Source organism: Euwallacea similis, chromosome 34 (assembly GCF_039881205.1).
Source record: "Euwallacea similis isolate ESF13 chromosome 34, ESF131.1, whole genome shotgun sequence".
Taxonomy (NCBI): domain Eukaryota; kingdom Metazoa; phylum Arthropoda; class Insecta; order Coleoptera; family Curculionidae; genus Euwallacea; species Euwallacea similis.
Genome location: NC_089642.1, coordinates 1,370,906 through 1,384,054, shown reverse-complemented (window position 1 = coordinate 1,384,054; position 13,149 = coordinate 1,370,906). Strand labels below are relative to the sequence as shown.

Here is a 13,149-nt window from a genome sequence, read left to right as displayed (position 1 = left end):
CAAAATAATTGTTGATTTAAAATTTTTTTTAGATATTTCAGAAGTTTAAAAACTTTGCCCATTTATGAGATGTATAATATGCATTCTATACTACTAGTATTTTTCATATTAAGGCAATGTAAAGAGAGGAGGAACTACTTCACTGAAAAAAAAAACAATGTTTTTATGACGGCGTTTTACATTTAATTGCCTTTAGTGAAACTTACATTGTACATTTGAAAGTTATTTATTTAACGATAAGAAATGTAATTGTCTACTGTAAAAATGCATGACGAACTATCATATTGAATTGTCATTTTCTTACCGCGATGTACAAGATGTCATTGTGTAATAACAGTCGTGGCAAGTTTTAATATTTACAAAGGTTCAGATTTTTTAGGGAAGTTATTATATCAGTTCTGTATTATCACATGCTAATAAGAATCCATTCGTAAAGCTTGATTCAAAGTAGCATGTCCGAATCTTTCCACTTTCATTAAAACTCGGGAACGTTTGGTAAGTAGAGTGTCAGTTTCATTTACATAAGGACAGGCCATCCTAGAATTTAAGTAAATTTGCAGGAGACATTTTAGTAAACTATTAACAAAAATTCATCGAGCTAGAGAATACCTTTTAGTTAAATATTTTCCTACAAATTCGGAAAGTGATACCTACTTGTGATTCCCACGTCTTAGATTTAAACTTGACGGTCGAATCATAATGATGTACCTTACAACAGTGGTGAATAATTTACTATTTTCCACTACTAGATTTAACTAAATTTTATAAAATTACAACACATTTATCTAAATTAAGTATAAATTAAATCCTAAATACAAATAGACAGTGCGTTTTAAATCATCACATCAAGGATAACGTTTCATTTCACATTCATTTCCATTTCCACAATACAATAATGGTGATGATAATCACATTTTGGCCGATTAGCTTACTATCTAAATGGAGAGCCATATTATATGCATCATTATTAACCAATTGTTCAACGGGTTTGGAAAAACGGTGAAAAAACATACTTCACATTCATTAAACATAATCGATAATAGTATCTTTTAAATCTAGCAGTGGAAAAAGAAATGTGAGAGCTACGACAGCCGAAAAATATCTGCAGCGTTATGATTATCATGTATGTGGTAGTAATTTAAAAGAAAGATGTATGTACAAATTCCAATTTTAATTGATACCTTGTTATGCACATTTATGCAAAATGTGGCATAATTTATTCTCAATATTATTTTTATTGATATTTCTTCTAGGTAAATATGTTTCAAGGTAAAGGTTTGCGTGGTCGTACTAAAATATGCTAGTTCAGTATATTAAACAATATTCAAACATGAATTACGATTTGACATACGACCAAATCAACGTTCTATTATGTCTTATGCAAAAATGCTGTCATATTGCAATTATCCTGAAAGATGGAACTCGAAGAAAGAGGGTTCTGACTGATAATTAAACAAGTCAGAAAGCCCAAGTTTGGCCACAGAGCTGGGTTTTAGTAAAGGCGAAGTGAAAGAATTATTTTATAACTATAAGAGTGTTTTGGAGAAATATCAATTTACCCCTGGTCGAATTTTCAACTTAGATGAAACCGACAAAAGAACATAGTCCTAAAATCACCAAGGGCTGTAGCTCCGAAAGGAAAAAGGCAAATTAGCTTTATAACTTCGGCTGAGAGAGAAATGATTACCTATAAGCCATTAGTGCCACAGGAAATGTACCTCCACGCATTTATATGTATATCTCTAAAAGATAGAAAGATTAACAATTTTTTAGAGAATTAGGCTTTATATGCAGCATTTGGCAGTAAGTCAGGATGGATTACGAGACTTATCTGTTATAATATTGAAACATGTTGTAAAAACATAATGTGCAACATCGGCCTTTTAATCACAAACGCACGGTATCTTTAAACGATTGGAGACCGAGAAGTACTGGCAAAATTGTTTATTTAAAATATATTCATTGAATCACAAAAAATTCTTTTCTTTAAGCTTTGATACCACGCAATATTAATTCTGCGTTAGTGGGTGTTACTTCCTCACCTAACAATCATTTCGATTCAATTTTGATCTACAATGAACATGTGCAGCTATCGAAAATAAATCGAGTATCTGAAGAACGAAATGATTATGAAGATATAAATGTATCTAGTAAAATTATGGCAATAGGAAAATTAAGAAATAAATGATAAATTTCGAAAGAAGATGTAGTCTTACCAGTTTCAATTTAAGATGTCCAGTTTAGAGAGATTTAGATTTTACATTCTATTATAATTTTAGTGACCTTAGCGTTAATTAAAACATTTCGTTATATTTTAAATAAGCAAAATAGATCTGCTAGGTTACACTGCAAGAGCAGTTTCAGCCCCACTCATTACACATTTAAATCTATAGTTCAGGTTCTTCTTTATTTTAATGTAATACAACCGAAACTACCCCTTTACCTAGCCTATGTATTGTGCCCCTTTATGGGACTATTATGCAGAGATGTAATTATTGAATTATTAAACTTTCATTTTTTTTTAGTTTGACAGCAAAAGCGTAAAGTATATACAACTAATAGTTTCAAACTTGTTTTGTTTATCAAAACTAATTAAGTGTTCAAACCTTCCTCTTCAAAAGCTATTGCGCTGGATTTATAATTTCTTTAATGTAAGCCGTATCTTTAAGATCCTATATATAATATTATATAAATGACAGAATTCTAAAATGTCACGTCTTACATTAACTTTCTGTGGATTTGTTGAGTCTTAAACGTTACATCTTACGGCTTACATCAATGAAACCACACATCCACCTTTATAGCTAAAAGATGAGTGATTTTTGTTATGTGTGTTTGAAAATGGCAGTCCGAAAAGACAGCTTTTGGAACTCCCACTTTTTGGATCAAAAAGTTAGCGAGCGTTTTTGCTATTTTGTCACTGTACAGCAATTTATTGCTTTTATTCTTAGGCAAAAATGGTCCAAGTGACGAGATCGATATAAAGTATTTATATAAATTAATCAAACCTATTCTTTTCAAGCTTGCATTTCTAAATTTTGGAAATCAGTACTTTAAAATAGTCGAAACAAATATAAATAAACCATAGGTATATTTATTAAAACAAAAGAAAACTTTTATACTAGTGAACAATATACAAGATGTTCTATAAAAAAACTAGGCTGCTGACGTTTAGTCAGATTTCGATGTGAGTTTATTTATTTTGAACAGCTTCAAAAGATAATAGAGATGAAATTAGCCACTTTTCTAATTAAAGATTTTTTTCTTCTTTATCGGTAAAGCTGAAAGTGGGCCAAAATAAAATTGAACACCCTGCATATTCGATTTCGAGAAAATGTATACATAAGGGAAATGAATAGCACATAAAAAAGCAAAATCGTTGCGGTTCGGACAAGGTATCACACGTAGGAGTACTGACTGTGAAATTAGTGCAGTTTTTTTTAATGTTGAAATTTTAAGCACTCTGTTTAGTTGTTTGCACAAAGATGAAATGTTATTGGAAACTTGCGCAGGTACCTTATTTTATATATTTAGAAAAGGTTATTTTAATTGTTTTAAGGTTTTTCTAATATTGAGTGTCTCCGAAACTCGTCGTCAACATGGAAAATAATGATGAAAATACCAATACCAAACGTACAATTATGGTTCGAAATAGTGGAGAGGAAAATCTCAATCATGCTTCATTCTACCATAAATATATTAATCTGTGTTTGTTAAAATGAACAAGATGATTTTTTTAAGACTACTTGGACACGTGGAAATCAAGTGGTTGGATTGAATACTTTTGGAAACATATCAAGATAAATAATAAGATTTTTCCAATTTGTCAAATGTGACTAAATATGCAGTTGCCTGTCATTAACCTCTTTACTAGGAGATTTTGAAACGAATATCACCACTTTGAAAGGACTAGGACGCTCTTGTGGCAACCCAACACAACAGCGGAAGGCTACATAGAAGAATCCATACACGACAAAACAGAAATGTCTCGAAAAATCAGGTCCCCCAACGCGCGGAAAATACAACAGAGATTGCTATCTACAACTACATCTGCAACCGTAACAAGTAGCAAGATTGAATCAATCATTAATCAAAATTGTACAATAAGTTACATTGTTCACAATAACAATCAAATTACCATTTAAACCAATAATAATATTCTGTTGATGTCCTTAATAAAATAAAAATGATACAATTTTTTTTTTAAATTTGACTTAGTAGTATGGAATGGTCAATCGTCGAAAAAGTATATTACCTATATTTCCAGTCAAGAGAACTCTTGCCTCTTTCGACCGCGGCTCAAGCTGCAATTCTTATGTTCAAGCGGCAAGAAAGCTTTCCTCTTTTAACACAGAATATACTCTTTCGCTCTATTGCTGAAAAATGTAAACTTCAAACCTAGTTTTGCGTGCGGGAAAGTACGTTTTCTTGTACATGAGTAGAAAAATTAATTTTCCATTTCCCAATTTGTATAAAACCATAATAGCTACAGGGGCACTGCAATTTTTTAAATAAAAATGTATGCTTAACAGAAAGAAAATCTGGGGACGTGCAACAAAACTCTTGTAGACAACAAGAATTTACACGGAACATTTATTAATCAGATTATTGAAGATTGAAAAATCTTCACCGAAATGCTTCGTTTTCTAGAATTCGTGAAAACATTAAGCTAAAACTTTTAGATTATACTACCAAACGATCTATATCACAAGGAATATAAATGTCACTAGACGACAATAATAACATTATTCCATAAATCGAAAATCAGACAAAAACTTCCGATGCATTAATTATTTTGGTAGTAGTTGGAAGTTGGTTGAGATGGGCCGGGATATTGGGAATACTCAGTGTAACCAGCAGGTTGGACGCCTGCCGTGGGAGGGGGGTACATTCCTTGAGGTGGAGGAGCGTATTGTTGTGAATGAGTTGGATAAGGGTAATTTGGATATACCGGGGGAGGATTATTATAGTCATATCCTGGTTGGGGCGGATGAGATGCATAATGTGGCTGCTGCGGAGGATAACCTTGAAATCCGTAATTATAAGGTGGTTGTTGGGGGGTATATCCGCTATAACTGTCATACGATGGTGCTTGTTGAGGAGGGTATGTGTAGCCTGAAAAACAATAATATTGAGAGTTGTAGATCAAAAAATATGTAAATAATATTCAGGATCTCCAAATATAATTAATCGGGAGACGCTCATAGATGAAGAAGTGAGACAATAATTTATTTTTTCTATGGCCTTAATGAAAAACAGGACTTTCCTCAGTTATTTGAGGGAAAAAGACCACGGGGAGCAAAAATATTTTATCTAACCCTAACACTATAGTTATTTGCACAAGAAGGGAGGATATTATTAATACTTTTACTCTAGTGGGATTTTGATGTTATTGGTTGCGTCCCATTTGTTCAGGCAACTCATGCTTCTTTTTGTATAAAACAGGACATTGAACATAGAGAAAATTAGGTGCATATCTCCGGAGGAAAGTGCCTTTTATTCCCTTGAATACTAACGTCCTCCGTATTTAATCAAGGGAGAGAAAGGCCCTTATTATGCTAATAACGATTCTTAAATAGAAAATTGCATTTTCCTCCCTCATTTACAAGAAGGAAATGCCACATTAGATTTCGAAGGAGACAGAGTCTTTATCAGTAGATTAATATACAGAGTGTACTAGAAAAGCTATTCTACGGATTACACATAGTTAAACACCAGACATTAAAGTTAAATCAGCTTAACCATTGGATTTAAGAAGAGAACAGAGGAAAATTTTAAATAGCTCAATACATTTGTCTGAGACTCAAAATTTAACGCCTTAACATCTCCGTCACTGACTTTTACTTTTGGTTATTATTGAGTGACAGTTATGAACTTTTGAAATCCAATTCCATGAATAATATAATATACAGGGTTCGCCATTACTCCGGCCTTGGTTCCTGGTGTTTTTGTATAAATATCAATATAAAATGTTTAGTACAGTACTCATTTATATTGGAAAGCTGCATGATTTAATAATATTTTTGTTTATACAGGGTGTTCCATTTTCGCTGGGCAGCATAAAGTTATACTTTTTTAAATAGCAACCCATAATTTTTTTACGCCATTTGATGAAGCCTGAATTTAGAAGAAAAATACATTAAACATTTTTTTAAATTAGTTGCGGCGTTGCCATATTAGAGCAATTTCTTTAAAAATGCAGTATCAAAAAAAAAATGATCACAAAACTGATGTTTTTTGAAATTTTGAAGTTTATTTTTGAAAAGTAGTAAATGAAAGTCAGAGGTACTTAAAAACTTTAAAATATTTTTTTAATGCACCATACTTTTTTTGTATAAGAGCGCTAATTTGCAAATTTTACAAATTGCTGAAACTCATTTTTTCCAAATAGTACCCATGATTTTTTTCAAGTCCTTCTAATGTAGTTTTTAATTCTCTATTAATTTGCAATAACATCTTTTCATCTAACATTTACAGTTATGGAGATATTTACAAAATTTCAATCAAATTGCAATATCATTACAAAAACAAATTTCAAAAAACACCAGTTTTGTGATCATTTTTTTCTGATGCTGCATTTTTAAAGAAATTGCTCTAATATGGCAACGACGCAACCAATTTAAAAAATGTTTAATGTATTTTTCTTATAAATTTAGGCTCCATCAAATGGCGTAAAAAAATTATGGGTTGCTATTTAAAAAAGTATAACTTTATGCTACCCGGCGAAAACGGATCACCCTGTATAAACAAAAATATTATTAAATCATGCAGCTTTCCAATATAAATGAGTACTGTACTAAACATTTTATATTGATATTTATACAAAGACACCAGAAACCAAGGCCGGAGTAATGGTGAACCCTGTATATGTATAAAGTAGAAAAAATCAAAATACATCATGTCTTAAATAGAAGTGCAATATAAAAATCTTGTGAACCATAAGAAAGGCAAAAATTAACAAATTAGAAGGTATACTTTAATGAAAAATAGAACATCAGGTTGTGAAATTTAAGAGTTAAGAAAATTGAATTATTTCTGAAATTATTTGAGAAAAACCGAACATTTAAAATTTCATTTGTATATTTTCCCGATTTAATTTTAAGAGGTAAAGTGAAAATAATTTTACATTGTATTGCTACTTTTTTAGTTTTACTATTTCTGAGCCGTCATCAATTTTTGTTTTTAATACGTAGTCGGAAAATTTTATTTTATGTTTAGTAAATTCAATTTTTTATTCTGAACATGATGACATACCTATTACACGTAACATTTACAAAAATTATTATATTTATTTGTTTAATATTTACTTATATATTTACACAAGGTGAGTTTTTTCGGTGATTAGCGAAAGAACATCGAAAACTATCAAAGTTACAAAATTGCTTAAATGGGAAAAGAATTGTAGTTGTATTTTTCTTAAAAATTTCATGGCTTATTACATCTTTAGTAGAAACCAAATTTTGTAGATTTATTTATAATGATCTACCCGAGATATTATTGCTTTTAGGGAAGTAGTGTAAATGCAAAAGTTATAGGGCATGTTAACCAGAATACTACACTGAATTTAAACTGAAATATGACTTTAAAAGGATGACAATCCCTTCTATATTATACCGAAAGCAAAGTATTAAATTTTCAAGGAAAAAAAGATCAACTTAATTTGTGGACAGCATTTACCAGCTCAATAGTGCTATTCGTAGTTGAACAAAGTCTATCATGAGGTTATAATTTAAGTAAATAACATGCCGAACGTTAAAAAAGGGCATCATATACCATACCACCATCGTGACTTAATTTATCGGTCATCGGACAATTACCCCCATATTCTCCGTAGGCCAAAGTAGAAAAAGTCTAAGCCTGGCTGAAATTGACAATTTTCCATATAGATTTGTCCATTTTAGCCACCTATAGACTTCAACTTCGACGTTGGCCTACAGAGGTTAAGAGGTTAAGTAATGTCAATGACATTTTTGATACGTTAAACGTTTGGTAATAATACATAAGACCAATTGTTTCACAATCCATTACTTACTTTGAGGTGGCGGATGTCCTTGATATGGTGTGACATTGTAATTATAGTTGAAACTATAATTGCTTGCATTATAGTCAGTTGACCCGTCAGATTTTGGATGACTGGGAAACTGTCCGGCAACGGTCTCTCCCGGTTGTTCCGAAACATAGGTGACTTCGTCACTTTGGTCGCTACCTTCAATGGGCTCTGCTTCTCCGCCTATCCCAACCTATATTACATAAGGGATGATATTATAAAGATGTTAAATTCCAATAAGAGAATTGAGACATACAGTATGAGTTTCTTTCAACGGTCAGATGAAAGGAAATCAACAAAGTTATGAAATCGATTAAGTGAAGAAAGAGTTGCTGTTTTATGCGATTAGATTAAAAACACTCTCTTTTTTTTTGTGAAAAAGTTTATGGCTTTTGTAAACGTAATGGTATATTTTGCAAGCATGTACTACAAGAAGTAACCAAAGTGAACAATGAACCGTTCAGAATTAGAAAAAAGTGGTCCTATGCGATCGCATTCTCAAAAGTGGGTAGCACAGATAAGGGAAGAATAAGGTAGTGGTTTAGATGTATACTTTATCTAAAGTCTGCTACAATTCATCCATTAAAAAAGTCGGCTGGTAGTTTCTGCCCACAATAAAATTTTGTTTTGTGTGTAGAGGTGGAAAAATTTTGTTAAATTATGTATTTTTAAAGCTCGAAATTTTATCAAAGACATATTTTTACCTGCTTATGGGGCCCCAGAGATTCGTCAGAAATGCCATCCTCTTCATTTTCGAGTTCGTCTAGCAAAGGTCGACCCTCCTCGTCTTCATCATCATCCGTGTCAAGATGATCTAAGTGATCAGGGTTTTTAAACCCAGCAGTTATGCTGTCTAGTGTTTCCTAAAATTACATACAGAAATTTAGACGTAGTCACTGCACAATTGCGGCTTATTTTAATTCAATTCTATATATTAATTCTATTTATAAAATTATCTGAATAAAAGGTGCTTCTATAATAGTTTTCTCCTAACGCCAAGCAGTCAGGCATCATAATCTTGATTCTTGATTACTATCGATTATTAGGTACCTGAAATGGTGTTGTTTCCATTATGGACGTAGATTGTCCTAACCGTTCTAGAATTGAATCGCCTTGTTTTATTTTCGACTTCTCCTGGAGATTTAATTTTTTAACGTTTTTCGGTAAAAACTGAGATTCTTTCAGAGTTGATTTTTGTTGCTGAGAAGGCTGTAGTGGTTGAGAACTGCCAGGATTTTGGGAAGTCGGTGAAGCTTTAATGGGTTGTTTCATACCTCCAGTTGTCACCTAAAATATTATATCACTAACATAAATGTTAAAATATTATATCAGCGCAATTTACTACTAATTATTAGATTACCAGTCAAGGGTTTGTTATATACATTATGTTATAGCAATTCATTGATCATCTGTAAACGTTAAAAATGCAAAACTTAAAACTGTTTCTCGCAATAATTAAATTTTCTTTCCAATTAACCTTTAAGTATAACGCTCGATAAGTATTTTTTGTTTATTCACTTTGTCATTGAATCAAACAATATAACTCAATATCGACCTTTGAAGTATTAGGCTGTTTCACATGAAATGTCGGATTTTAAGTCTTAACTTTTCTTCCGCCTTTTTTTGCATCAAGACTTTTTTCTAGTTATGCGCCAAATATATCGTTTCAAACCTGAGAGTGTGCTGTTTCTTATCTGATATTTTTTGTGGGATTGTGTACAGTTCTGACACATTTTTGGACCGATCATGTCTAACGTGTATCCAAGAGATTTTCGCGTCTTGTACTTGTATGAGTGGAAAAGTGGGCATAACGCCGTAAAAGCTGCCCGAAATATTAACTGTGCGTTTGAGGAGGGTTCTGCAAATGAACGCGCTATTCGTCGCTGGTATGCCAAATTCGAATCTGGAGACGAGAGCCTGGAAATTGAAGACCGTGGTAAACCAAAGAGTGCCCTGAATGATGAAGTTTTGCAGGTGTTGGTTGAGGAAAATCCCCGTCAAACAGTCCGAGAACTTTCAGAAGAGCTAAACGTTAGCATCGCAACAATTTCTCGGCACCTAAAGCTAATTGGGAAAGTAAAGAAGATGAATAAGTGGGTCCCGCACGAGCTTAATGAACGGCAGAAAATTACGCGCCAGGAAATTTGCAATTCTCTGCCGAAACGACAGAGACCCATTTTTGGGTCGCATTGTAACATGCGACGAAAAATGGATGCTGTATGACAACAGACGACGCTTTGCACAATGGTTAGATGCCGATGAGAATCCAAAACACATGCCTAAACCGAGTTTGCACCCAAAAAAGACGATAGTTACTGTATGGTGGTCAATGGGGGGCGTAATCCATTACAACTTCTTAAAATCGGGTGAAACCATTACTACAGAGAAATACTGTGCCGAACTTACCGAAATGCATCGAAAGTTGTGTGTTAAGTAACCGTCATTAGTCAATTGAAAGGGGCCAATTCTTCTTCATGACAACGCGCAACCACATGTTTCGCAAAGAACCGTGAAAAAGCTCAGAGAAATGGAGTACGAAACACTACCACATCCACCATATTCGCCGGACTTGTCACCGACGGATTATCACTTTTTTAAACACCTAGACAACTTCCTTGCCGGAAAACGGTACCTTGATCAAGCCACTATAGAAAGTGCCTTTAAGGAGTTTATCAAAGTAAAAGCAATAATTTTTATGAAAATGGAATTGCAAAACTTGTCACTAAATGGCAAAAATGTGCAGATTGTAATGGTGCATATTTCGATTAAATATAATAAGTTTTGAAAAAGTTATAGTCTCTTAAAAGTCACGAGTAAAATCGGACATTTCATGTGAAACAACCTAATAGTTGTTTCCGTTTATTTTCTCAAATAATTTTCTGGCCTATCCTTCATTAAAATCAATGGAATGAGCAAAGCAGATTTACTTGCAAATTTACATTTTGTAATTTTATTATTTACTTTAAATTAATTCTAAATACTTCTGCGTGTACACTAAAAAGTATTAATTTAAACTATAAGAATCGAAGCTTGAGCACACTATACTGTGATGGTAAAAATATTCCTAAATGATAGGGAATCTTACCCGCTGTATCGATATATTTTTCTTTAATTGGAATATTCTCTTTTCCAAATCATCTGTATCTGCATCGTTCACAGGTAGTGGAAGCTGTGGTCGTGCATTCTCCCGCTCTAGAGAAGGGTGCTCATCTTCGCTACTGCTCCCAGGAAGCGGCTCGTTTTCTTTCAAAGGCTTCATGATTTCTGCTCCTATTTCGTAAGGTTTGGGCTTTTCTTGCATATTCTGCAGTTTTTTCCCTACACCCTGAATTCGTGAAGATAAATTGGGGACTTGCTTTTGAACGCTTTTCATATTCATTCTCGTCCCTGTCATGAACGGTCCTTGGTTAGTTTGTTTGCAAGGTCGTTTCTGAGCAACCGGTGACATGGGAGGAGGAGGATTAACTTTCATTGAAGGAGGTAGAAAAGGTGTTTTGACACTCATCTTCATAGGGTCAGACGAATTATCGTCGGCCTTTCCCTTAACTTTTATAGCAGTCTTAATTGCAACAATTTTTCCACTCTCTAGCTGCATGTAAACCCCTTTAGGAGATTTCAAAACCAGAACTTTTTGCCCAGCTTTCAGAACGATATTGCCTTTTTCTGGCTGATTTGTAGGAATTACAACATCTAGAGGCAACGTCATTTCTTGGGCGGTCATGCCTTGCCGCTGCCAATGTTCGGCTGGAATCCACCTCGAAGGACGCTCCCCTCCTTGTTGCATTGGTCTTACTGAAGCAACTGGCCTCTGACCTATTAAAAGGAAACCGTAATAATCAGCATGTCACTTAAAGCATCTTAAATACCATTCAAACATCATGCATCTTAAATATAACATATTCAGGCCTAGATATTTTCTTTTGTATTTTAAATGGATGTGCATTTTTGAACATTTTTATAAATAACTAAATGTAGAAAGGAAACAAGCTTACCTCTAGAGGATCCACTTAGATAAGAGGGCTGTCTGGCTGCGTTTTTCTCCCTTTCGTACCCTTTTTTAGCTAATCTTTTTTCTTGTTGAGATAGCTGTTTTTCTTTTCGGTCAACGAGAAGTGATTCATGTTGAAATGGTTCTTTGGTTAAAGAAGTGCCATGTGCCTGTAGAACTTTTTGTAAAACAACATCTATGTATTTGTCTTTGCAGAAAGACCAGTCTTTTATTTCTCCCTCGTCCTTTTTGTCGTCGAAACACAGAGTACTTACGTCTTTGATCGTTAAATGTGCGTCAGGGTTACATTCGTCAACCACCCGATCCGACATACCTAAAACCACATATTATTCAAGCATTGCCATATAAATCTCATAAAAAACATGTTTAAGTTTTATACAAGGCAAGGCGGTCCACACTCTTTTTTTGCTGGTTGCAAAATAATTATGGAGGGCTTCTAATTTGTTCCATGCAGGGCATTAACAACTTCTAGTAGACTTCGTTTAATAATACGTACTTGATTTTAGAGATATATACAGGGTGCCCGTTAAGTACCATATTTTAAATTTTTATGGAAAACTAGACATAAGATCGTTTTGATAATTTAGTCGTTTAAATAAATATTCCTGGTCTATCCATCTAAAATATTTTCGTCATTGCGACATTCTACATTATACAAGGTTGTTAAAAATTAACGATTATGCTTAACACAACCATAAAGATACCTTAAGAAACAATGGGATTTACTGCTAGTGTTTTATTTTAACTAATGGAAAGCAAGTTGTTGAAGGGCAACGGAAATATTGCTTATGTCAGAATTAAAATTAAAAATACTGAATTAAAATTATACAGGGTGTCTCACTAAGATTTTCACGGAGGATAATTCAATAACTATTAGTCCTAGAGAAAAAGTGTAAAGATAAAATTGACTTTATTTTTCGAACATTATCAACTAAAAACATTTTCGTTTATGCAGGATATACCATAAAGCTTTCATAATGTGAAACTTCGATGTTTTAGATGGAACACCCTAATTTTTTTACCATGTTCGAACTTCTCGTTAAATTCTAAGGTCAGTTTATGCAAGGTGTCTTATGTCTAAAATTTACCACTT

General features: G+C 33.2%; 1 protein-coding gene and 1 pseudogene across 1 annotated transcript in view; one reads left to right on the top strand and one right to left on the bottom strand.

Annotated features, from left to right (window-relative positions):
• Positions 1 to 160: 160 nt before the first annotated feature.
• Positions 161 to 13,149, bottom strand: part of LOC136418400 (uncharacterized) — a 31,343-nt gene continuing 18,354 nt past the window's right edge. The window contains exons 15-20 of the mRNA XM_066404451.1: positions 12,040 to 12,369; positions 11,133 to 11,860; positions 9,098 to 9,334; positions 8,752 to 8,910; positions 8,033 to 8,240; positions 161 to 5,115 (exon numbers count right to left, since the gene is read on the bottom strand). Coding sequence (XP_066260548.1) covers positions 4,787 to 5,115; positions 8,033 to 8,240; positions 8,752 to 8,910; positions 9,098 to 9,334; positions 11,133 to 11,860; positions 12,040 to 12,369 — 1,991 coding nt within the window. The 3' untranslated portion in view covers positions 161 to 4,786. The remainder of the gene's footprint in view (positions 5,116 to 8,032; positions 8,241 to 8,751; positions 8,911 to 9,097; positions 9,335 to 11,132; positions 11,861 to 12,039; positions 12,370 to 13,149) is intronic.
• Positions 9,794 to 10,816, top strand: LOC136418300 (histone-lysine N-methyltransferase SETMAR-like; annotated as a pseudogene).